Source organism: Rhinatrema bivittatum, chromosome 5, assembly GCF_901001135.1.
Source record: "Rhinatrema bivittatum chromosome 5, aRhiBiv1.1, whole genome shotgun sequence".
Lineage (NCBI taxonomy): Eukaryota > Metazoa > Chordata > Amphibia > Gymnophiona > Rhinatrematidae > Rhinatrema > Rhinatrema bivittatum.
The window spans coordinates 19,204,032-19,231,441 of record NC_042619.1 but is presented as its reverse complement, the minus strand read 5'-3'; the positions used below and the strand labels follow the sequence as shown (position 1 = coordinate 19,231,441).

Genomic DNA, 27,410 nt, shown 5'->3' with positions numbered 1-27,410 from the left:
CACTCCCTGCAATCTTGTTGGAACCTACAGTCGAAGGACTATTCGGTTCTGCTCTCACCTGCAGTGGTAGTGGAAGGAAATTCATCTGAGAAAGGGAATTTCCCTGACGTCACAAGACTGGTTGACACTCACGACAGATGTGAGTCTCCAGGGTTGTGGAGCACACTGTCAGGAACTAACTTGAACTGAACCAAATCACTGTGAACCTGGAAGATGTAGTAGGCCAGACTGGCAAGCTAAAGAGTAGCAAATCGCCTGGACTGGATGGTATGCACCCCAGGATTCTGAAGGAACTAAAAAATGAAATTTCAGATCTAAAATTTTATTTATTTTTAATTTTTATATACCGATGTTCCTGTATAGCATACATATTGCACCGGTTTACAAGGAACTGAACAGTCGCCTCAGGGACAGGATACATTATAACAGTCGCCTCAGGGGCGAAATACATTAAAACAGTCAGAAAACATTAACACAGGAGGACAGGAAAACTTTAAGGGAGACATTCGTAGACAATTAAATGTAACTGGGTGCCAAACTCGGAAACATAAATACAGAGGTAAGTATATCGTCTATCGCTTCAACCGGTTTTAGCTCTCCGGGAAAACTTGGGTGAATAGCCAAGTCTTTAGCTTCTTTTTGAATGTCAGAAGGCACGGTTCTTGGCGGAGGTCCGGTGGGAGCAGGTTCCAAAGAGGGAATTTGTAACCTATTAAAATCATCCATTATACCTGAAGACTGGACGATGGTCAGTGTAACACCAATATTTAATAAGGGCTCCAGGGGTGATTCAGGAAACTATAGACCAGTGAGCCTGACTTCAGTGCCAGGAAAAATAGTGGAAACTATTCTAAAGATCAAAATCACAGAGCATATAGAAAGACATGGTTTAATGGAACATAGTCAAAAATGATTTACCCAAGGGAAGTCTTGCCTAACAAATCTGCTTCATTTTTTTGAAGGGGTTAATAAACATGTGGATAAAGGTGAACCTGTAGATGTAGTGTACTTGGATTTTCAGAAGGCATTTGACAAAGTCCCTCCTGAGAGGCTTCTAAGAAAGGTAAAAAGTCATGGGATAGGAGGCATTGTCCTTTCATGGATTACAAACTGGTTAAGAGACAGGAAACAGAGAGTAGGATTAAATGGACAATTTTCTCAGTGGAAAAGGGTAAACAGTGGAGTACTTAAGGGATCTGTACTTGGACCAGTGCTTTTCAATATATTTATAAATGATCTGGAAAGGAATACGATGAGTGAGGTTATCAAATTTGCAGATGATACAAAATTATTCAGAGTAGTTAAATCACAAGCGGATTGTGATACATTGCAGGAGGACATTGCAAGACTGGAAGATTGGGCATCCAAATGGCAGATGAAATTTAATGTGGATAAGTGCAAGGTGATGCATATAGGGAAAAATAATCCTTGCTGTAGTTACTTGATCTTAGGTTCCATATTAGGAGCTACCACCCAGGAAAATGATCTAGGCATCATAGTGGATAATGCATTGAAATCATCGGCTCAGTGTGGTGCAGCAGTCAAAAAGCAAACAATGTTAGGAATTATTAGGAAGGAAATGGTAAATAATATGGAAAATGTCATAATCCCTCTGTATCGCTCCATGGTGAGACCGCACCTTGAATACTGTGTACAATTCTGGTCACTGCATCTCAAAAAAGATATAGTTGCGATGGAGAAGATACAGAGAAGGGCAACCAAAATGATAAAGGGGATGGTACAGCTCCCCTATGAGGAAAGGCTAAAGAGGTTAGGGCTGTTCAACTTGGAGAAGAGTCGGCTGAGGGGGGATATGATAGAGGTGTTTAAAATCATGAGAGGTCTAGAACGGGAGATGTGAATCGGTTATTTACTCTTTCGGATAATAGAAGGACTAGGGGGCATTCTATGAAGTTAGCAAGTAGCACATTTAAAACTAATCGGAGAACATTCTTTTTCACTCAGTGCACAGTTAAGCTCCGGAATTTTTTGCCAGAGAATGTGGTTAGTGCAGTTAGTGTAGCTGGGTTTAAAAAAGGTTTGGTTAAGTTCAAGGAGGAGAAGTCCATTAACTGCTGTTAATTAAGCTGTCTTAGAGAATAGTCACTGCTGTTACTGACATCAGTAGCATGGGATCTTCTTAGTGTTTGGGTACTTGCCAGGTACTTATAGCCTGGATTGGCCACTGTTGGAAACAGGATGCTGGGCTTGATGGATCCTTGGTCTGACCCAGTATGGCAATTTCTTACGTTATGTCTTGCGGTATCTGGAGGTTTCTTAACCTTTCTGAAAGCCTGTTTGTCCTTCATGGTGGAAGGAAACAGGGTGATCCAGATTCACCGGCTACAGTAGCATGCTGGATTAAGGTAGTCACAGCCGCATATGTGGAGGCTGAAAAACCATTGCCTAGTCAGGTTAGGGCTCAGGCAGTGTCATGGGCGGGTTAGTCTGTTGTCTCTAGTTGACATTTGACGAGCTGCGACATGGTCCTCCTTACACACTTTTTCCAGGTATTATCGTCTGGATGTGCATGCCCAGGAGGATGCAGACTTTGCACGTGTGGTGTTGACTGGATCGCGGGCAGCCTCCAACCGTACTCGGGAGTAGCTTTGGTACATCCCATTGGTCCTGAGTCTATCTGGCTATACACTAGGAAAGGAGAAATTACTACTTACCTGATAATTTAGTTTTCATTAGTGTAGACAGATGGACTCATCTTCCCACCCTTGGGCTGCCTCACGGTTGGTTTAATGGTCCTCCTGTGGGGCTACGTGTTCCAGGGGACTACTAGTAAGTGGTCATCCAGTCCCTAGCTTTGGGTACATGCATTCATTACCCGAGTTCAGTGTTTCCTGTTGGTTAAGTACAGTTATGGTTGACTGTTTTTAAATTAAGCTTTTTGCTAATCTGTTCATATCTGCTTTTTAAGAGAATACTGGCAGTCTGGGGTCACTGCAGGGCTATATATACTGTGACATCAGCTTGCTCCATCTCCATCTGCTGGCAGGGGAGCATAACCCTCTGGTCCTGAGTCCATCTGTTTACACTAAGGAAAACAAAATTATCAGGTAAGTAGTAATTTCTCCTTTTTGTATAATTCTTTGAGGTTGTGCTGTCCAATTTTGATCCCTTTGTATTGGTTACACTCACACACAAACCAGGCCTCCCCTTCTTCTTTCTTCAGCCGCCAACGTCATGGGATCTATTGGGCGGCTCCGCCAGGTCTCCATCTTCCTTCGCTGCACTGTTTGCGTGTGGCTGACACGTCCTCTGTGCTTATATCTTGCTCATCATGACATCAGCATGCAGGACATGCCTCCCCCCCCCCCAGCGCAGTCCGACTAATGAGGGTGATGGAACGGCTCCTTCGTTTGCTGCAGGTGCCGAAGTGCGGCGCGCGCGCTGCAGGATGGGGAGCCGTTTGTGCACCTCAGACAGTAGTGCAATGGAAACCCTATCTGAGACTGGGGTGGCAAGCCTTTTTTTTTGGGTGGAACTTGCTGCCCCTTAGCAGCACCTATGCCTTCCCGCCAATTACTGTAACCTTTGCTTTTAAGATGCTTTTTATAAGAACATAAGAAAATGCCATATTGGGTCAGACCAAGGGTCCATCAAGCCCAGCATCCTGTTTCCAACAGTGGCCAATCCAGGCCATAAGAACCTGGCAAGTACCCAAAAACTAAGTCTATTCCATGTTACCAATGCTAATGGCAGTGGCTATTCTCTAAGTGAACTTAATAGCAGGTAATGGACTTCTCCTCCAAGAACTTATCCAATCCTTTTTTAAACACAGCTACACTAACTGCACTAACCACATCCTCTGGCAACAAATTCCAGAGTTTAATTGTGCGTTGAGTAAAAAAGAACTTTCTCCGATTAGTTTTAAATGTGCCCCATGCTAACTTCATGGAGTGCCCCCTAGTCTTTCTATTATCCGAAAGAGTAAATAACCGATTCACATCTACCCGTTCTAGACCTCTCATGATTTTAAACACCTCTATCATATCCCCCCTCAGCCGTCTCTTCTCCAAGCTGAAAAGTCCTAACCTCTTTAGCCTTTCCTCATAGGGGAGCTGTTCCATCCCCTTTATCATTTTGGTAGCCCTTCTCTGTACCTTCTCCATCGCAATTATATCTTTTTTGAGATGCGGCGACCAGAATTGTACACAGTATTCAAGGTGCGGTCTCACCATGGAGCGATACAGAGGCATTATGACATTTTCCGTTTTATTCATCATTCCTTTTCTAATAATTCCCAACATTCTGTTTGCTTTTTTGACTGCCGCAGCACACTGAACCGACGATTTCAGTGTGTTATCCACTATGACACCTAGATCTCTTTCTTGGGTTGTAGCACCTAATATGGAACCCAACATCATGTAATTATAGCATGGGTTATTTTTCCCTATATGCATCACCTTGCACTTATCCACATTAAATTTCATCTGCCATTTGGATGCCCAATTTTCCAGTCTCACAAGGTCTTCCTGCAATTTATCACAATCTGCTTGTGATTTAACTACTCTGCACAATTTTGTGTCATCTGCAAATTTGATTATCTCACTCGTATTTCTTTCCAGATCATTTATAAATATATTGAACAGTAAGGGTCCCAACACAGAACCCTGAGGTACTCCACTGTCCACTCCCTTCCACTGAGAAAATTGCCCATTTAATCCTACTCTGTTTCCTGTCTTTTAGCCAGTTTGCAATCCACGAAAGGACATCGCCACCTATCCCATGACTTTTTACTTTTCCTAGAAGCCTCTCATGAGGAACTTTGTCAAACGCCTTCTGAAAATCCAAGTATACTACATCTACCGGTTCACCTTTATCCACATGTTTATTAACTCCTTCAAAAAAGTGAAGCAGATTTGTGAGGCAAGACTTGCCCTGGGTAAAGCCATGCTGACTTTGTTCCATTAAACCATGTCTTTCTATATGTTCTGTGATTTTGATGTTTATAACACTTTCCACTATTTTTCCTGGCACTGAAGTCAGGCTAACCGGTCTGTAGTTTCCCGGATTGCCCCTGGAGCCCTTTTTAAATATTGGGGTTACATTTGCTATCCTCCAGTCTTCAGGTACAATGGATGATTTTAATGATAAGTTACAAATTTTTACTAATAGGTCTGAAATTTCATTTTTTAGTTCCTTCAGAATTCTGGGGTGTATACCATCCGGTCCAGGTGATTTACTACTCTTCAGTTTGTCAATCAGGCCTACCACATCTTCTAGGTTCACCGTGATTTGATTCAGTCCATCTGAATCATTACCCATGAAAACCTTCTCCATTACGGAGAGGCTCCTTCCTTTTGTGACGAGCATGCCTGCTTTATTCTGCACAAGGGCAGACTAATCTGTAGGAGTGTGTACGGAAAACAGGATTCTTTTGTTTAGTTTTTTTGGCTTTTCGTTTCATTTGTTCATTTTGATTTGGTTCATTGAGTTGAACCAACATAAACATCAAAGCCAAAAATAAAAACTAAAACGAAAGAAAGGGGCCAAATTTCCCACCCTTCTCCCAGTACCCACCAAAATAAAATAATTAGCACCTTGCCCAAACATCTCTTTCCCTTTCCAGCAAAGTTAAGGCGAGGCAGGAGTGGTCCTCCATCAGCCTTAACTGTCAAAATGGGGCTGGCCTTCCCCCTCGGGGGATGGTGAATGCCGTTCTGAAAACGGGACTGCGGGGGCTTTGCTGCTGCCCCATTCCAACTTCATAGAAGTCCATGGAAAGGGTAAGATGTTTGGGCAGCGTGCTAACCTTTTTATGGCCCAGGAGGATGGGTGGGGATAGGTGAAAGCCCGGCCTGGGGATTCACTTTTAACTTTGCTGGCACTGGAGGGGACTTTGCTTTCCTTTTGTTTTCCTACAAAATGAAAATCAGCATTTTTAATTTCATTATAAAGCAAATGTACAGCACTGGAATGCCTTTCTTCCCTTCACAAGCTACCACACTAGGAGAGCAGCAGTCACCTTCCTTCCAGCACAGGATCGCAGGCTAGGAGAGCAGCAGTCGCCCGCCTTCCAGCACAGGATCGCAGGCTAGGAGAGCAGCAGTCACCCTCCTTCCAGCACAGGATCACAGGCTAGGAGAGCACAGTCGCCCGCCTTCCAGCACAGGATCGCAGGCTAGGAGAGCAGCAGTCACCTTCCTTCCAGCACAGGATCGCAGGCTAGGAGAGCAGCAGTCGCCCGCCTTCCAGCACAGGATCGCAGGCTAGGAGAGCAGCAGTCGCCCGCCTTCCAGCACAGGATCGCAGGCTAGGAGAGCAGAGTCGCCCGCCTTCCAGCACAGGATCGCAGGCTAGGAGAGCAGCAGTCACCCTCCTTCCAGCACAGGATCACAGGCTAGGAGAGCACAGTCGCCCGCCTTCCAGCACAGGATCGCAGGCTAGGAGAGCAGCAGTCACCCTCCTTCCAGCACAGGATCACAGGCTAGGAGAGCAGCAGTCACCCTCCTTCCAGCACAGGATCGCAGGCTAGGAGAGCAGAGTCGCCCGCCTTCCAGCACAGGCCCGCAGGCTCCTTCCAGCACAGGATCGCAGGCTAGAAGAGCAGAGTCGCCCGCCTTCCAGCACAGGATCACAGGCTAGGAAAGATGCTTGCATGGTATCAGGCAGCTTTTTGTAAGCAGCTGCTAACAGGATTCCCAGATCGAAAAAGATAGGCTTTATGGAAGTCGGTCTTTCACACGATCAGGTCAGTTGAGCAATTTTGTAATGTTAGAATTCACTCAGCACTGCTTAAGATAATTCACATTTTCCCCCAGTGTTTATAATGAAAGTCTGAGGGAGGTTAAGTGACCTGCTCATGGTCACACACAGAAGGGCCGATGCAGTACAGTGCGCTCAGCCAAGCGCACTGTTTAACCGGCAGTTGACATGGGTTGTATAGGCGCTACCTACTCCCCTTATGCAATAAGCGCCGGATTTTTAATCACTTATGTGCATAAAACCCAGGGCTTTACGCATTTGGCCGGGCCACACGCGTAAACCCCCAGCACGCGAGCAAGTCCCGGGGTTAGCAAAAGGGGCGGTCCAGGGGGGCAGGGCTAGAGGCGCCCGGCGCAACGGCCATTTGCCGCTGTGCCGGGGAATCACGTGCCAGTGCGTGCAACTTGCTCCTGCTCAGAAGCAAAAGGTAAGAAAGATTTTGGGGGGTGATTTAGGATAGGGGAGGGCATGATAGAGGAAGGGGAAGGGAGGTTAGTCTAGGGGGTTGGGAAATTCCCTCCCAGTCCGCTCCTTAATTGGAGCGGACTGGGAGAGAACTGGGGAAGGCCCCGACACATCACTGTGCGAATTTGCAAACTTATTCCCCCTCCCTTGCGAGCACCAGAGTGCGCATGTTATAAAATCACACGTCCATGTGCGCACGCCGGGTAGCATGCATGATTTTTTTAAATCTACCCCTAAGGGGATTAGCGCCTCCACACATGTCCAACGTGGAGTGAAACTAATAGCGCACATCATATGCAAATGCATGTGAATGAGGTTGTTATTCACTCTGAATGAAAAAAAAAAGTGCTTCTAAGATGCCCGCAGCAGGCGTTAATGGCTGAGTGCGCCCAAAAGTTGTACAGAAAAGCAGAAAAAACAGCTTTTCGGTACATCTTCCTACTTAATATCGTTGCATTAAGTAGGAGGATCAAATCTTTAAAAAAAAAAAGTGCAGGCAGTCGGGTGCTGGAAATGGACGCGACAATTTCTTGAACCCCTGGCTGTGCGCAGTTTAGGAAAACCGACACCGATAAATTTGGCGTTTGTTTCCTAACCGGCAGACGACCGATGCTCGTGGCCTCCTTGATAACACGACCCCCTAATTTAAATATTGCATGGCGCCCCCCTCAGCAGGGGTGCCTGGGGGCACATTAGGAAAGCGGGGGCTGAGTGTTCAGCCCCCGCTTTCAGCGCACATTTATTCCATCGGCCCCAGAGTAGTTCTCCGAGTGCTACGCTTTCCTATCTGTTAAGATTTCTCTCGTTAAAGCAGGTCAGCATAGGCAAAAAAAATATTGGGCCCCATTTTCAGAACAGTACTTAGCCTGAGTCCAACTTATCCTGCTAAGTGGTGCCGCCGAATATTCGGCTACAGACAGTGGGTGCTAGTTAGTCAGGTAAGTCAGGGGCAGGGATTGGGCATAATGGGGAGTACTCGAGTTGGCCGGATAAGTTATCAGGCTCACACCAATACTCAGATTTAGCAGAACATCCGGCTAACTCTGGTTGGGCCACTGGGCTGTCCTAAAGTTAAGCCAGATCAACTTGTTTGGCTAACTTTAAGAAAGCTGGTCTTAGTCAGGGGTGCTTCCCTGGCTAACTTGGCAGCCCTCCTTATGCTTAACTGTACTGCCATCGGTTTATAATAGGGAGAATGAAAAACAGTAGCACTGAACTATTTGGCACTCATTTGATGTGGTTTGAGCTACTGCCACTGCTTTAGACATCGAGCCTTAAATCTCATGCAAGCCGTGAAAGGCGGGCTGACGAGAAGAGGGCCTGAGACACATTCTCCAGCAGTGCCTGCAATGCAAGGCACTGCTTCCTCCTCTCTGCCACTCACAGGGATGACGAGCCTTCTCCGGTTCTGGAATATCCAGGGAAGGGAACATTAAGAGAGCAGTATTAGGGTCACCAACCCGCTCCATTTTTTTCAGGACCTGTTGAGCCAGCCCTATGCGAGGACTTACCTAAGAAAAGCAGGGTTAGGAGTCAGTGTAGGCAATGGGATAAAGCAGGATTGGATTATTTTGTTCTGCAAGGGAAAAAAAAAAAAAAAAAAAGAGGAAACAGTAGTGAACGGAGGTTAGGAATGGAGTCCTGATCCACAGTGCATGCTGGGTACTTGAGGGCGAACTCAGGGCAAGCACAGGGTATAAAGCAGTGACTCTAGCTTCTTTCAGTACTAACGCTGAAATCATTTTTTGGGATCTTTGCAGCACCACTGTTGCAAAAGTCGTCATCTCCCAAGAAGGAGCATGGAGAAGCCTTGGCCTTGCTGAAGGAAGCCCAGGCAGAATATGGTAAGGTCCTTGCATTCGCAAGGTCTAGAGCGAAGGAGCTCCAGGGGCACGGTCTCGATTCCCCAGCTGTCCCGAAGGACGTAAACCGCACGCAGCACGGCCACCCCGCAGAGGCGACGTAAGCTTTTAGCCTGCCAGAGGAGCCGGCTCACTCGTGTTTGTCTGCAGCCCACGGTGCGGAGGGCAGGGCTCAATGTCCACGTTTTGTTTACAGGAACTTTTCTTTTATCAAAAATTCTCCGACAGGGACGGGAGATGAGGCTAAAAATCAAGGCACATGCCCCTAGCTACATCCATGCAGTTATTAGCAAATTAAAAAACCACTCTCCTACCACCCGAGGAAAAAAAAAAAAGAAACCAAGCCATGTGCGCCATTAAATTAGCAGCTAGCAGATTTAAAACAAATTGGAGAAAAGTATTTTTGTCACTCAATGCACAAATCAAGCTATGGCAGTTGTTGCCGGAGGATGGGATCAAGGTCTCCAGCATAGTGGGGTTTGAAAGGGAACAGTTATCATCAAGGTGCAGGCAGGGAAGCCCACACAACGCTGCTGTTAGAGGCTGATACAATTGGGAACGGGATGGAGCAGGCTCGAGCCAAGGCTGCTGGGCTTGCTAAGACCCGGCATTGTACTTTTGCTCTTAAGGGACTCTAAGCAGATAATCATGTTCTGGCCAGTAAATGGAGGCCTTTAGGTACTGGCCTTTTTCACTTGTAACGGGGGGGATAAATGCTCTGCTAGGCTGTGGTTGGTTTTTTCTTTTAATGGCACTTCTCTAAGGCCCTGGCTTGTGTAATTTTCCCCCCAAATGTGTTCCAGCAGAGGTTCTAATCATGGAAAGTTCAGTGTAATCATGTTGTTGAGGCTCCAACAATAAATCATGTCTACATAAACGTGTGTACGCTGCATCTTATTTCTTCATTTTCAGTCCTTGACATTACCAATTTGTAAGAAATTATCCAATCAATACGGTATAGACCAGTTTTGTTTTGAAATACTGAAGAAACCCCACCGTCGCAATGGTTTTGTGTAATAAGAGTGGAGAGGGGAATACCGTCTCCTTTTAGGGAGCTCTTAGGACACAGATGTAGACAGGCCCCGTCCTCAGATGTCTAAGGGTGCTGCCTCCTCTGTCCCAGCAGCAGCAGCAGCTACCTCCTAGCACACCAACCCCTATAAAGGCACTAGCGTGGACAAGGGAGATGTAGTACCAGCCCATTTCTGCAACTTTCAGTAAGCCGATGGGGGTGCTGGTTTTATCGGCACTTTGCTCAGGGGAACGGAAGAACTCCCCCATCCACAGAAATTTTGGAGGCCCCATACCCAACCTTTCCTTGGTTGTAGACAGATGGATTCAGAACCAGTGGGTTTATGCTCCCCTGCCAGCCGATGGAGATGGAGCAAGCTGACATCACAGTATACATACTCCTGCAGTGACCCCAGCCGGCCGGTATTCTCAGGCTCCAGCAGATGGTGGATGTGCATTTCCCTATGGGGATTGCTTTGAGCTTTCTGCAATGGAAATCTGAAATTCTAAATTCAGGAAAAGAAAGCCCTGCGCTCCTGCGGTGATACCTAAAGTCCCTCCCCCAGTTGAGAATTCCTGAGGCGATTGCCATGGTCCTTCAGAGGTGGGCCTTAGTCCGGTAGCTGGGTTGTGCAGTCTGGACTTAGCTGCTCGTTCAGCTGAAAGGCAACAGGTGCAGGAGGCCAAGTGCGGCAGTGACAGCAGATGCCCTCCCCCCCCCCACAGCCAGAGTCTGTCTCTGTACTCGGGTAATAAGCACTGAGCTCAGGTAAGGTTTAAAAAGATAAAAAGGAATCAGAGATAGAGGGGTTTCAGGACTTTTCCCGGCCTCCATTTTATTTGTTCCCACTTCCATTTGGATTGGGGAATTTGGCAGCTTGAGCAACCCCTGGTGGGCTAGGCCCTTCACTTAGGCGTTTTTCTTGCACACTGCATGGTAGGCCGTAGTGGCCGTTTCCACACATTCTTGTGCGTGTTCTGCTGCCCTCTATAGAGCATCGGTGCGCGCAGTGTGTTGGCTCTGGGCACGTGTTGTGTGCTCGGTTTTTGGATGTGCTTTTTTCGCAAATGTTTGTATGCGCTTAACTTGGCATACAGGTTGTGCGTGCATCTTGCCATGCTTTCTTCTAGGCGCTTATTTTTGGGTGCATTTCATTTTTGAGCAAGAACCGTTCCCAACGCATATTTACCGCAGCGATGGTGTCGGTAAGCAAGAAGCGTAAGCGTCTTCCTATTTGTGTTGCCTGTAATATTAGGGCTTCTCAGCCTGACCTGGCTTCTGACCTGTGTCGGCGCTGCTCAGGCGCTCAGGGAGAGTTGTCTTCCTTGGATTTTGCTAAGCCTGGCTCTTCCCATTCTGATGATGGGTTGGTCATGGTCTTGACTGGGGGACCCCTGATCTTGGTTCTCCCTTGACTGACTCCACCCCTGGCGAGGGCAGTTCTGTGGAACCAGCTCCAGTTCCTTCTGGGCTTGGTCTGGACCCGGCTGCTTTCTCTTGGGTGGAATCTTTTCCAGGCTTACAAGCCTTTCTTCAGGCGCAGTCCTCTGCTTCCCCCATTTGGACCCTCAGCTGGTGGCTCCTCCCTCTTCCAATTCTATGCTGAAGCACTGGGGCTTGCCCTTGCTCCCTGGGGTGTTCCCGACAGGAATCCGGATGCCCTGGAAAATGGGGAACTGGAACTGTATCAGACCATGGTGTGATTCTTTCATAGAGATGAACTGTCTGCGCCATTTCCCAGACCCTGAAACAGCTGCGTGTGCCGGCTTTGGATGCTATGTCAGAGCCAAGGAAGAATCCCATTTTGGTTTCTTACGTAAAGCCTCTTGTTTTTTCCCAATGATAGATATCATCCAGGAATTGATCTGGAATGGGATGCCCCAGAGGCAAATTTTAAAGGGGGTCAGAAATTGGAAGGCCTATACTCCCTGGACCTGGCTGCGAGAGAGCATCTGCATTTTGCCAAAGTGGATGCTCTGGTATATGCTGTGTCTAAGTAGACGACTATTACCATAGAGGGAGGAGCAGCCTTGAAGGATATACATGATAGAAGGACTGAGGCTATTCTTAAGCAAGCCTTTGAGGTGGTGGTGATGAATTTACAGCTTGGCTCCTGTTGCGCCCTAGTGGCGAGATCTTGTCTGCTTCTTTCTCAGGAGGTTGATGAGGCTGGAGAGAATTCCAGAGCAGTTATGGAGCCTTCTGCTGCCTTTTTAGTGGATGCAGGCTGTGATTGGTCTGGACCTTGACTAGAGGAGTGGCTTTCAGTGATAGGGGCCAGGCCTCAACTCTGGTTACAAAATTGGCTTTGGAAGCTATGTCAGCTGACCAATCATATCCAAGATGCCATTTAAAGGCTCACTCTTGTTTAGGAGCTAGTTGGAGAAACTGGCCAGTAAGTGGGGTAAGTCACCGGTGCCTCTGTTGCTGGAGGATAAGCAGCAGTTACAGCACCCCTTTGGTAGGAGGGGTTATTTCCGAGATTCCAGGTGTTTTCATCCCTACAGCAGGACAACATTGCAGCAGACTCGGCCTTTTAGTAGGTCTCACTCCTTTCGGCTCTAGCAGCCCAAGAAGGAAGCAGACTTGGGTGGTGGACCTTCTCAATGAAGGTTTGCCGACCCACCATCAGAGGTGGTTCAAGCTCACGTCAGACCAGTAGGGCCTGGAGGTGATACGCAAAGGCTATGGACTGGAAATTTGCAGTATTTGAGCTGCAGGCATTGTCTTGCCAGGAGCCGTTCCTGCCGGTAACTCAGTGGATGTTACAGCTGCATACTGTTCCATCCTTCCTGCCCAAGGTAATCTTGGGCTTTCATTTGAATCAGTCCATCTCCTTGCCATCCCTGGATAAGGTCAGGGATACGGAGGAGTTTCGCCTTTTGCGCTTCTTGGATGTTAAGCGTCTTGTGTGGTATCTGAGTCTTTTCAAAAGATAAAGCCCTTGTTTGTTCTCCATGGCACGAGTAGGCAGGGCACTCCGGCTTCATGGGCTACCATAGCGCGTTTGATTAAGGAGGTGGTTACGGCCATGTATGGTGGAAAGCCGTTGCCTACTCAGGTTAGGGCCCATTACACGAGGGCTCAGGCAATGTCATGGGTGGAGGTTAGGCTGTCTCCCGTCACTATCTGCCAAGCTATAATGTGCTCCTCAGACACTTTTTCCAGGTTTTATCTTCTGGATGTGCAGGCTCAGGAGGATGCAGTCTTTGTATGTGTGGTGTTTGACTGGACCATGGGCAGCCTCCAACCTTGAGGGTGAGTAGCTTTGATACATCCCACTGGTCTTGAGTCCATCTGTCTATATGCTAGGAAATGGAGAAATTACATACCTGATAATTTTGTTTTCCTTAGTGTAGACAGATGGACTCAGTGTTCTGCCTTCGGCTGCCGCATCAGTATGTCAATAGTCCTCCTGTGAGGCTTTGGGTAAGTGTTCATCCAGGCCCTAGCTTGGGGTTCTTAGAATCTTATGTTAGTTCAGTGATTATGGTTGGTTTTGTACAGTTCTGGTTACCTGTTTTTGATCAAGTTTTTTTTGTTAGTCTGTCTCCAGTTGCTTTTGAAGAGAATACTGGCAGGCTGGGGTTACTGCAGGGTTATATATAGTGTGATGTCAGCTTCCTCTGTCTCCATCTGCTGGCAGGGGAGCATAAACCCACTGGTCCTGAGTCCATCTGTCTACACTAATGGAAACAAATCATCAGGTAAGTAGTTCCTCCACTGGAAAACAGGTAAATTCAGGCCTAGAAGAGGTCTGATTATTTCTACTGGAGGTGCAGTAAGCATCACAAATATAAAATTCATATCAGTAAATGAACTGAAATTTACATGCAGAAATCAGGCAGAAAGCTTGTCATATTTAAAATAATCTTCAATTTACAGCTAGAATTTATGCTTCCCAGGCAGCTAGAAGAGGGGGAGGGGGGTTAGTATATCCTGCACCGTACCTGTGCATAGTGTAGTTTACATAGAATTTAGATTGCTTAAAAACTGCCCACAATTTGTTTTACATCCCACAGCCAGTTAAAATGATTATAAATAGTCCCTTTTAATTCCTGAGTGGTCCTTGGAGGCTGGCCTCGTTCTCTTACTGCTTGAGCAGGACTGTATATATACAAAAGACCATCCCTGCACCATGGCGCTTACAATCTGCTCAGGAGCCAGGTAAGAAACAAATGCTTACAGCAATGATTAAGTCAGACAGCACTAAGTTTCAAGTTTTGCAAGCAGCCTCAAAAAGATAAGAGAAGGAACAGAAGGCAACTGCTCGGGCAGCCCACTGCAGGTATTTGGAGCAGCAAGGGGGACAGGCTGGAGCAAGATTTGGCAAGAGAGCAAGCTACAAATAAGAGCCTCTTGCCCAATACCCCATCCCTTCTCAATTCTTGATAGTATAAAACCATTCCAGACTTGAGAATTGGAAATAAATCCATGGGCACGTGATAGGAAGATGATGCTATGACACCACTTTATAAAGTTGGAATCACCCATGCAATATAGGCTATGACTGAAGTCCCAGCGTAGGAGACCAAGATTCAGGTTTAGAAAAGGACTGAAAGCATTACTACCTCAGGCCTTTCCACATTAGGTACATTAGTTTTGTTAGCAGCTACTTTACAGTTTCACTTTTAAAGGATCAGTTCAGTTTTTGAACTGTTTTAGGATTATGTCTGTGTATGGGTCATGCTTTGTTTTATCTATTTTACAAATATGATATTGTAAAGCTGCAATGAATGTTATTAACAATTGCAAAATATAAAATGGAGGCACCTTAAAAGTGGGTGGGTGTCAAAGGAAACAAGTTAGGAATCTATTGCTATAAATCAGCCAAAGCAACCCTCCATCCAGCTCCTAATCCCGTCACACCTACTGAAAAATTAATTTGCAAGGGCCACAGCCCCTCCTACTCCAAAGATAAAATAAGCCAAGGAAACAATTTTCCTAGCGCAACCAATCTAAATATTGTAGCGTGCGCCCAGGAAAGGAGCCGCGTTAGGAAAAACCAGCTCTGAACACAGAGCGCCTGTTTTCTGCGCACAAATATTGCATCAGCTCCTAAGCCAGCAGCACTGTAAAACCACGTTCTGGCTCAGTTTTTCAGAGCAGCCATAAGAACATGCCATACTGGGTCAGACCAAGGGTCCATCAAGCCCAGCATCCTGTTTCCAACAGTGGCCAATCCAGGCCATAATAACCTGGCAAGGACCCAAAAACTAAGTTTATCCCATGTTACCATTGCTAATGGCAGTGGCTATTCTCTAAGTGAACTTAATAGCAGGTAATGGACTTCTCCTCCAAGAACTTATCCAATCCTTTTTTAAACACAGCTATACTAACTACACTAACCACATCCTCTGGCAACAAATTCCAGAGTTTAATTGTGCGTTGAGTAAAAAAGAACTTTCTCCGATTAGTTTTAAATGTGCCCCATGCTAACTTCATGGAGTGCCCCCTAGTCTATTATCCGAAAGTGTAAATAACCAATTCACATCTACCCGTTCTAGACCTCTCATGATTTTAAACACTTCTATCATATCCCCCCTCAGTCATCTCTTCTCCAAGCTGAAAAGTCCTAACCTCTTTAGTCTTTCCTCATAGGGGAGCTGTTCCATTCCCCTTATTTTGGTAGCCTCTCTGTACCTTCTCCATCGCAATTATATCTTTTTTGAGATGCAGCGACCAGAATTGTACACAGTATTCAAGGTGCGGTCTCACCATGGAGCGATAGAGGCATTATGACATTTTCCATTTTATTCACCATTCCCTTTCTAATAATTCCCAACATTCTGTTTGCTTAAGAACATAAGAAATTGCCATGCTGGGACAGACCAAGGGTCCATCAAGCCCAGCATCATGTTTCCAACAGAGGACAAAAACCAGGCCACAAGAACCTGGCAATTACCCAAACACTAAGAAGAACCCATGCTACTGATGCAATTAATAGCAGTGGCTATTCCCTAAGTATAATTGATTAATAGCCATTAATGGACTTCTCCTCCTTTTTTGACTGCCGCAGCACACTGAACTGACGATTTCAATATGTTATCCACTATGACGCCTAGATCTCTTTCTTGGGTTGTAGCACCTAATATGGAACCCAACATTGTGTAATTATAGCATGGGTTATTTTTCCCTATATGCATCACCTTGCACTTAGCCACATTAAATTTCATCTGCCTTTTGGATGCGCAATTTTCCAGTCTCACAAGGTCTTCCTGCAATTTATCATAATCTGCTTGTGATTTAACTACTCTGAACAATTTTGTGTCATCTGCAAATTTGATTACCTCACTCGGCGTATTTCTTTCCAGATCATTTATAAATATATTGAAAAGTAAGGGTCCCAATACAGATCCCTGAGGCACTCCACTGTCCACTCCCTTCCACTGAGAAAATTGCCCATTTAATCCTACTCTCTGTTTCCTGTCTTTTAGCCAGTTTGCAATCCACGAAAGGACATCGCCACCTATCCCATGACTTTTTACTTTTCCTAGAAGCCTCTCATGAGGAACTTTGTCAAATGCCTTCTGAAAATCCAAGTATACTACATCTACCGGTTCACCTGTATCCACATGTTTATTAACTCCTTCAAAAAAGTGAAGCAGATTTGTGAGACAAGACTTGCCCTGGGTAAAGCCATGCTGACTTTGTTGCATTAAACCATGTCTTTCTATATGTTCTGTGATTTTGATGTTTAGAACACTTTCCACTATTTTTCCTGGCACTGAAGTCAGGCTAACCGGTCTGTAGTTTCCCAGATCTCCCCTGGAGCCCTTTTTAAATATTGGGGTTACATTTGCTATCCTCCAGTCTTCAGGTACAATGGATGATTTTAATGATAGGTTACAAATTTTTACTAATAGGTCTGAAATTTCATTTTTTAGTTCCTTCAGAACTCTGGGGTGTATACCATCCGGTCCAGGTGATTTACTACTCTTCAGTTTGTCAATCAGGCCTACCACATCTTCTAGGTTCACTGTGATTTGATTCAGTCCATCTGAATCATTACCCATGAAAACCTTCTCCATTACGGGTACCTCCCCAACATCCTCTTTAGTAAACACTGAAGCAAAGAAATCATTTAATCTTTCCGCGATGGCCTTATCTTCTCTAAGTGCCCCTTTAACCTCTCGATCATCTAACGGTCCAACTGACTCCCTCACAGGCTTTCTGCTTTGGATATATTTAAAAAAGTTTTTACTGTGAGTTTGTCTCTACAGCCAACTTCTTTTCAAATTCTCTCTTAGCCTGTCTTATCAATGTCATACATTTAACTTGCCAATGTTTATGCTTTATCCTATTTTCTTCTGTTGGATCCTTCCTTCCAATTTTTGAATGAAGATCTTTTGGCTAAAATAGCTTCTTTCACCTCCTCCTTTAACCATGCCGGTAATCGTTTTGCCTTCTTTCCACCTTTCTTAATGTGTGGAATACATCTAGACTTAAATAATTAAATAATTATTAATTAAAAATAAATAATTGCTCTGTTATTTCCTTTAGACTATCCTTCCTCTCCCAAGTTTGGAACATCCTTGTTTTATTGTAACTTCAGTTTCTCTGTTCACTTGTTACAGATTTCCAGTGTTTTCTCTTTGTACACCCCCTGTTTAATGTAAACCAGCATGATGGGATTTTTTATCTCGAATGCCGGTATAGAAAAACACTAAATAAATAAATAAATAAAATAGACTTCTGGGGCCTCAGGTATGCTACACTTACCTGGGGAAGGGATCGGGCAGGGAGTTGCTAGGATTGGAAGCCTTACCCCTTTTTTTTTTTTTTTTTTTTTTTTTTTAAATCTTTGGTCAAGCAGGAGGGTTTGAGGTACTATAGAGGCTCCACAATTTAATTTTGATTTGGGAGAGGACTTAGCTATCTAGCACAAGTGGGGAGATACCAATGTCCTCTAGTCTAACCACCTGTTAGACCTCAATCCTAGAGAAGCCTTTAGACACTCCTACAATCAAAACATGCAAATAACTTTAGCTTTCAGACCAAATATCTTAAGAATATTTTGTGTTGACATTGTATAAACCTCACCTTTTGAAAGCCAGAAGACACACTCAGGCCGATTCAGTAAACTGCGCGGGAGAGCTGGCGCTCCGAGGCGAGCGCCTGCTCTCCCAACGTGCACCCAAGCCACTCTCCTGGGTGTGCGAGTCAGTATTCAAATGAGGGGCCGCATGTCCCTAGCGCCTCCTTATTGGTGGAAGCGGCGGCTGTCAGCGGGTTTGACAGCCGGCGCTTAATTTTACCGGCATCGCTTGTCGAACCCGCTGACAGCCACGGGTTTGGAAAACGGACGCCGGCAAAATTGAACATCCATCTTCCAACCCGTGGGCCATGGGCAGATTTTTAATTTTTTTTTGTTTTTGGGGCCTCAGACTTAATATCACTATGATATTAAGTCGGAGGGTGTACAGAAAAGCAGTTTTTTCTGCTTTTCCTGTACACTTGCCCGGTGCTGGCAGAAACATTTTACTTTCTGTATTGAGTGTGACTAATAGGCTCATTAACATGCATTTGCATGTGATGCGCGCTATTAGTTTCGGGGGGGGGGGGGGGGCGAATGTTTTCCATGCGTTGTTACCCCTTACTGTATAAGGGGTAATAATAGTGCGTGGAAAATGCACGTCCAAACGGGGGCTAACGGTTCGCTTGGCCTGAGCGCACCGTACTGAATTGGCCTGACTGACAGAAGTAAAGCAGAGCGGTGCTGAACGGATACTTAGCAGAACCCTCTGCTGTAGGCATTGATGCCTTATAAAGGATTTGACAGCAGCTTTCACATTCATAAGCAGGCTGGCAATTAGGATAGCAACTGCTTGTTCACCCTTCTCTGCTGAAGAAAGGGCATGTAGCAAGGGACTTAAATGACATTAGATTAGACCAGGAATGGCCACATGCATAAGAACATCATGCCATACTGGGTCAGACCAAGGGTCCATCAAGCCCAGTATCCTGTTTCCAACAGAGGCCAATTGATCACATCTTCTAGGTTCACTGTGATTTGGTTCAGTCCACCTGAATCATTACCCATGAAAACCTTCTCTGGAATGGGTATCTCCCCAACATCCTCTTCAGTAAACATCGAAGCAAAGAAATCATTTAATCTTTCCGCAATGGCCTTTTCTCACAGGACAAGCAGAATGATAGTCCTCACATATGGGTGACATCATCAGGATGGAGCCCAATCATGGAACACTTTTGTCAAAGTTTCTAGAACTTTGACTGGCACCTACTGGGCATGCCCAGCAATGCACTGACCCTGCATCCAACAGGGGTCTCCCTTCAGTCTTCTTTTTTCCAAGCAGCAGTAGCCACATGGGTTAAGGAGCTCTCTTGAGATTCCTGACAGGAATTTTCCTCACAGAACTTTTCAAAAAATTCTACCCCATAGGGGTCCCCCTATCGATATCCATACTCCGCGGTTGAAAGGTAAGGTTTTACCCTTGTGCGGTTGATTCCCGTCGAGTTATCCCTTTGGGGCCTACTGGCCATCGACCGCACCGCAGATAAATTTTTGTCAGAGTCATGGCGTCGGGTTTTCGTCTGTACTCTGACTGTACTTGAACAATGTCCATCACTGACCCGCACGGGGTCTGTGTTATGTGTTTGGGGTCCAACCACGATGTCCTAACTTGCACCAAATGAGCCCAAATGACACCGAAGGGCCGTAAGGCTCTTTTAGAAAAAATGGACTCTCTTTCAGTTAAAAACCCCGACTCCATCGATAGCTTCATCGTCCGAGCTGGTGCCATCGACCTCTCACCAGCACCGGACACCGCTGCTGTTCGACCAGCATAGACGATTCCAAAGGTGTCGATTGCCTCAAGAAAAGGACTGAGGAGAACATCGTGAAAAGCGTTGACACTGGCATCGGAAGGCTCAGTCCGCCGATCCAGGCAAGCACTCGGCATAGATGTCAGAGCCACAGACAAAGCAGCCCCATCCAGAAAAGGCCCCATCCTCTTCTGTGACCGGTCACCGAGGCATTCCCCACCTTCAGTGGTGCCGGGATACCCGATTCCACCTTCACCAGTGGACCCTCCGGCTTTGCCAGTGCTGCTTCCTACTCCTGTGCCAGGGTTTCTCGCCCCAGGCTTCCGCGAGGAATTGGATCTGATGATCCAAGAGGCCATCGGTAAAGCACTTCAGGGCTTCCAACCTCCATAGATACCAGTACCGGTCCCTGAGCCGGTCACCAATCTGATTCCCGTAGCGTTTGCACCACTACTGGGTAGACTGGATGCGTTGATCGGTGCCCTTCCACTGCTGGAACAGAGTGCACGGTGGGTCCGGTGCCATCCACATCGATTCCATTATCATCATCAGATGATGAAACACAGATATCCAATTCCACCGTCTGGCATTTTACCACGACTCGCCCATTGATGTCACCATACCCTTCGTGCCCCCCATCGACGCCACCGGTGCCTAGGCCTGGTCCTTCAAGATTAGTACCATCCACCCGCTGGAGACCCACTAGGTGCTGGAGATCAGCCCTCTAAACCTTGGAACGATGATTCGTCCCAGGATACAGATGATCTACCATCAGAGCCCTCTCCCCCAGATGAAATACTACGCTCTACACCAGAAGATCTGTCTTTTATTAATTTCATCAAGGAAATGTCTGAAACCATTCCTTTTCAACTTCAGACGGAAGAGGACTCTAAGCACAAGATGCTTGAAGTACTCCAATTTCTAGATGCTCCTAAGGAAATCATGTCTATACCTATTCATGAAATCCTGTTTGATCTCCTGAAGAGAAGCTGGGAACACCCATGTTCGGTCCCACCTGTCAACTGCTAGACAGATGCCACCTATCTGATGCAGTCAGCTCATGGGTTCCAAAAGTCACAGTTGGATCAGCACTCTGTAATTGTTGAATCAGCCCAGAAGGTGGCACTACATTCAAAACCTCATGCCTTCATACCTCCAGGAAGGAACAAAAATCCCTGGATGCCTTTGGCAGGCGTGTCTTCCATGGCTCAATGCCCATATCTCGCATTGCCTCTTACCAGTTATACATGACCCAGTATAACAGAGACCTTTTTAAGAGGATCCAGGATTTCTCTGATTCTTTACCAGAGCAACTCAAGGCTCAACTTCATGCTCTGGCTCAGAAAGGTCTGGATGTTGGAAAGCACGAGGTCCGCACTGCATATGATATCTTTGACACTGCCTCTAGAGTGTCTGCAGCGGGGATTAGTGCAAGAAGATGGGCCTGGCTCAAATCCTCGGACTTAAGACCAGAAGTCCAAGACAGATTAGCAGATCTACCCTGTGTGGGCGATAATCTATTCGGGGAAAAGATCCGAGAGACTGTGGTGCAGTTGAATATAAGAACATAAGAAATTGCCATGCTCCTCCTGGCTGCAAAAAAGAAATACAATCTCACTCTGCAACTTATCGCACCTCCTCACAAGATCGAGATTGGTCTCTTTACATTAAAAGCTCTACAGATTTGCTTAATCTATGTCCCCCCTGGCATTTTGGAAAGTAATCCCTCTCCACTTACCGAATATATTACGAAACACATTGACATCAACATACCCGCCATCATCCTAGGAGACTTAAATCTTCATTTCGACCGCTCCTCACTTACTCCAGCATGTGAAGCCACACTCTCCACACTGAATGCCCTTGGACTTAAACAAATGGTATCGGGCCCCACTCACAAAGCAGGACACACCCTGGATGTTATTTTCACTAATTCTCTCATACGCACCGACCACCCCCAATGCACCCCCATACCTTGGTCAGATCACTACCGAATTGACACATGCTGCACAATCACAATATCCACACACCTCTCCCTAACAAAAGGACAATAAATTTCAGAAAAAAATGCAAAACTGAAGACATCATTGATGCGCTTACAGAGGATCTACATAAGTTAGACTTCTCCGATGCCAACTCGGCTTGCTCCTCATGGTTTCAAATTACCAGCAACATTGCAAATAGACTCTGCCCACTAATTACTAAAGAGATTTCCACCAAAAAGAAAGATAAAAAAACCTTGGTACACCGCTGACCTTAGAATAATGAAAATTGATCTCCGTAGAATGGAAAAGAAATGGCGTAGAAACCAAGATCTTGTGCTACTTCAAAAATACAGATCACTACTCCAGCTGTATCGTAAAACAACAGATGAAGCCAAGAAAAACTATTATGCATCAAGAATCCACCAAAACCAGTTTAACCCACGCGCCCTATTCCAATATGTCTCTAGCATCATTACCCTACAAGTAAACCTCAATACAGACAATGAGGACGAAAACAGATGTGAGAAACTAGCTGCCTACTTCCATGACAAGATTGCTAATATTATGGCTCGCTTTACCACTCTCCCCCTCCACCAGTCTTCTCTCCGACCTCCAACACATGCGTCATCTCTCCCACTCACACACCATCAGCACACAATCTTAATCCTACCATGATACACTCAGCCACCCTCACAAATTTGAAAACCACAACAGCATCAGAAATTGAAACGATCCTCAAAAAAATCAAACCAGCGATGCACCCGCTTGATATCATGCCCACAAAAACACTCCTATCCATTCCTACAAGAATTGCCACACCCATTACCAACAAATCTATTTCCTCTGGTATTGTACCGGTTCAACTTAAGCATGCTATAATAAAGCCTACACTCAAAAAATCTGACCTGGACCCCTCAGAACCAGCAAATTATCGCCCAGTCTCGAACCTCCCTTTCCTATCTAAAATTGAGAAAGTCATTAACAAGCAACTCACAGAATTTCTAGACGAAAATCAACTACTCTACCCATCTCAATATGGATTCCGCAAGAAACACAGTACAGAAACCCTGCTCCTGTCACTCTCAGAATCAATACTACAAACCCTCGACACTGGACACTCTTACTTACTGGCTTCTTCTTGACATTTCATCTGTTTTTGACACTGTCAACCACAAGACCCTCATTTCCCGCCTCTCGCAAATTGGCATCGCTGGCACTGCCCTTTGCTGGCTCCAATCTTTTCTGAAGGACAGGACATACAGTGTCAAAATTGACTGCCATGAGTCGAAACACAGAAAACTATTACAAGGCGTGCCACAAGGATCCTCACTATCATCTACACTTTTCAACATCTACCTCACTCCCCTCTGTCGACTTTTGGTGAAACTAGGTCTCCCACATTTCATATACGCAGATGATGTTCAGATCCTCATCCCCATCAATGATTCCTTACCCAATGCTCTGAAAATCTGGGATACAGCTCGTCGAAATAAAGAAACTATTTACCGAAAATTTCCTAGCAATAAACACTAACAAGACAGAGCTCCTCATCACTCCACAAAACATTTCTTTTAACACTAACCTACATTCACCATCTGACACTCTCAATTTACAGCAAGTCCGCAGCCCCGGCGTTATCATTGACAATCATTTCTCCTTAAAGAAATTTATCACTGCCACTATCAAAAATGGATTCTTTAAGCTACATACTCTAAAAAGAATTAAACCTCTCCTGCATCCACATGACTTCCGGACAGTTTTACAAGCTACAATATTATCAAAACTGGACTACTGCAATTCCATCCTACTAGGTCTCCCTAAAAATTCTCTACAACCATTACAGATGCTACAAAATGCCGCTGCACGCTTACTCACCAATACGCACCGCCATGAACACATTACACCAGCTCTCCAATTCCTTCACTGGCTTCCTATAGCATCTAGGATATTATTCAAAGTACTCACCCTCATTCATAAGTCTATCTATAACCAAGATATGCAATGGTTCTCTGATCAGTTTACCTTCCGCTCAAAGAGACCAATAAGAAAAATGCACCAGGCCAAACTTGTTTCTTCATCTCTTAAGCACATCAAACACGCCGCTACGAGAGACCGCTCATTCACAATTGCTGAAACCAACATCTGGAACAAAATGCCTACAGACCTGCGACTAGAGCCCTGCCATAGGAAATTTAAACAGAACCTTAAAACCTGGCTGTTCAAACTAGCTTACACAATAATCATCTCCTATTGGAAATGCTGATTGCTTGTTCCACTCAAAATTCGTTTTCTGCCTTCAAATAGAAATCTTGACATAAATCCTGCTCATCTATTGTATCTAAATGTCCTCTCTACACCCACTCTTTGTATAGTCTGTTTGTCGGAGCCATTTCCACACTCCATATTAATGAATTGCTCATTGCTAAGTTTTATTGTACCTGCTTCTGATCTCCTTTTCTTATTAGGCATGCCTCAACTGTTGAATATGATTCTCATTGGCTCAATAGTTTTGTTTTGTGTGGTATTTATAATGTTTCCTCTTAATCTCATTTAATTGTAAAGCCTGTTGCTGATTTATTGTTCATTTATATTAATTTATTGTTCATTTATGTTTCTTCTTAATCTCATTTAATTGTAAAGCCTGTTGCTGATTTATTGTTCATTGTAAACGGAGGTGATGTTTTTAACATGCCGCGGTATATAAAAAATCTCTAAATAAATAAAATAAATAAATAAATGCTGGGTCAGACCAAGGGTCCATCAAGCCCAGCATCCTGTTTCCAACAGAGGCCAAACCAGGCCACAAGAACCTGGCAATTACCCAAACACTAAGAAGATCCCATGCTACTGATGCAATTAATAGCAGTGGCTATTCCCTAAGTAAACTTGATTAATAGCTGTTAATGGACTTCTCCTCCAAGAACTTATCCAAACCTTTTTTGAATCCAGCTACACTAAACTGCACTAACCACATCCTTTGTCAACAAATTCCAGAGCTTTATTGTGTGTTGAATGAAAAATAATTTTCTCCGATTAGTCTTAAATGTGCTACTTGCTAACTTCATGGAATGCCCCCAAGTCCTTCTATTATTCGAAAGTGTAACTAACAGATTCACATCTACTCGTTCAAGACCTCTCATGATCTTAAAGACCTCTATCATATCCCCCCAGACCTCTATCATATCCTGAGTCTTCCTCTGGAGACTCAGGAAACCTGGTCTCCAGAGGAAGCCAAACACCAGATAAATTTCCAGGAGCTACAGGTGATCAGATATGCCCTCAAGGCCTTTCAGGATTACCTATCAAACAAAGCCATCCTGATTCAAACAGAATCAGGTTGTGATGTGGTACAACAACAAACAAGGGGGAATGGGCTCCTATCTCCTGTGTCAGGAAGCTGCACATATATGGGCATGGGCCCTTTCCCGCTCAATGTGCCTCAAAGCAACCTACTTGCCGGGAGTGGACAATGTGTTGGCGGACAAGCTGAGTTGCACTTTCCATCCGCACGAGTGGTCTTTCAAATCCATGGTAGTGGACACGATATTCCAACGCTGGGGTTACCCTCTCAGACCTCTTTGCGTCGGTCCACAACCACAAAGTAGACAACTTCTGCTCTCTCATTCGCAGTCAGTCACCACTCGCAACCAAGAGATGCCTTTGCCCTCTCCTGGGCCAGCAGTCTCCTTTATGTGTACCCTTCACTTCCTCTCATTTCAAAGACTCTCATGAAGCTCCGGCAACAAGGAATTAATGATCCTAATAAGCTCCCCACTGGCCACGCCAGGTGTGGTTTCCAATCCTCCAGGACCTATCAATACGCCGGCACATTCCACATTCCTCTGGGGACGGATCCCCTTTTCTAATCACTCAGAACGAAGGGTACCTGCATCACCCCAACCTCCAGGCTTTATCTGACGGCCTGGATGTGGAAAGGTTAATATTCCAACCTTTTAACCTTTCAGAGTTGGTATCCCGAGTCCTTGTGGCTTCATGAAAGCCTTCAACAAGAAGGTCTTATCGCTCTAAATGGAAGAGGTTTACGGTCTGGTGCACTTCCATATCCATAGACCCCTTCACTTGATCCACTGCGAAGTTCTTACACTATCTCTAGCACCTGTCAGAGTTAGGACTAAAAACTTCATCTATCAGAGTGCATGCTAGTGCATTGTCTGTGTACCATAAGGGTATAGGAAATGTCTCCATTTCAACATAACCCTTAGTATCACGCTTTATCCCAGGACAAGCAGGATGCTAGTCCTCACATATGGGTGACGTCATCCACGGAGCCCTTAAGCGGGAAAACTTCTGGCAAGTTTCTAGAAGCTTTTAACTGGCTGCCTGAGGCTACTGAGCATGCCCGGCATGCCATGATATTCCCTGCCACAGGGGTCTCACTCCAGTCTTCTTTTTTCCGCGCTGCTAGCTGCATCGCGGTTTCCAGGAGCCCCGTGAGTTACCTCACAACGACAAACTTTAAATTTCAACTTTTTACCCTTTACGGGTCTCGCTCGGTTTGTCACCGGCTGGTGACAAACATCATACTCTTTTTCAAAAAAAAAAAGGAATCCGAAATCGACGGATGTCGACGGAGAAAACTTCCGGATTCAAAAAATGTCCGGCCTGCAACCGGACTATGTCGATCACGAACCCGCACGTCGAGTGCGTGCGCTGTTTGGGTGGAGACCACGACATCGCCTCTTGTGCCCAGTGTCAAGAAATGACGGTGAAAGGTAGGAAACTTCGCCATGAAAAAATGGCTCAGATTTTTCAAATCTGGGCATCGCCGTCGCCTTCGTCATCGACTAAACCTTCACCGGTAGGCTTATCGAAGAAGATACTTCTAAAGACGAGAATCCCAGAAGGTTCGGGGGATGCTTCATCGCCAACACCATTCATGGCATCGTCAAAATCCGTGTCTGAGATTCGTACAAAGCATAAGCACCGTAGACATCATTCAATTCCTCCATTGCCACCGCCGGAGGAACCGGTATCTAAACAGCGGAAATTGTCATCGACCTCCGTAACGCCTACAGAGGAATCGATACCATAAGAACATAAGAACATAAGAAAATGCCATACTGGGTCAGACCAAGGGTCCATCAAGCCCAGCATCCTGTTTTCAACAGTGGCCAATCCAGGCCATAAGAACCTGGCAAGTACCCAAAAACTAAGTCTATTCCATGTAACCATTGCTAATGGCAGTGGCTATTCTCTAAGTGAACTTAATAGCAGGTAATGGACTTCTCCTCCAAGAACTTATCCAATCCTTTTTTAAACACAGCTATACTAACTGCACGAACCACATTCTCTGGCAACAAATTCCAGAGTTTAATTGTGCGTTGAGTAAAAAAGAACTTTCTCCGATTAGTTTTAAATGTGCCCCATGCTAACTTCATGGAGTGTCCCCTAGTCTTTCTACTATCCGAAAGAGTAAATAACCGATTCACATCTACCCGTTCTAGACCTCTCATGATTTTAAACACCTCTATCATATCCCCCCATCGACTTCTGTGACAGACTTAACCGCTTTGATTAAGAAAATTGTCACTGATGCCCTTAAAGAAAGCATGCCGGCGA

At 45.4% G+C, this 27,410-nt stretch overlaps 2 protein-coding genes across 4 annotated transcripts in view; one reads left to right on the top strand and one right to left on the bottom strand.

Moving 5' to 3' along the window:
- The window catches only part of XRRA1 (X-ray radiation resistance associated 1), a 168,671-nt gene extending 158,781 nt beyond the window's left edge, over positions 1 to 9,890 (top strand). For all 3 annotated transcript variants that reach the window (XM_029602091.1, XM_029602092.1, XM_029602090.1), the window contains exon 18: positions 8,946 to 9,890. In XM_029602091.1, the coding sequence (XP_029457951.1) occupies positions 8,946 to 9,151 (206 nt within the window). In that variant the 3' untranslated portion in view covers positions 9,152 to 9,890. The remainder of the gene's footprint in view (positions 1 to 8,945) is intronic.
- RNF169 (ring finger protein 169) overlaps positions 1 to 27,410 on the bottom strand; it is a 139,742-nt gene that overhangs the window by 20,083 nt on the left and 92,249 nt on the right. The gene's annotated exons all lie outside the window — the stretch shown is intronic.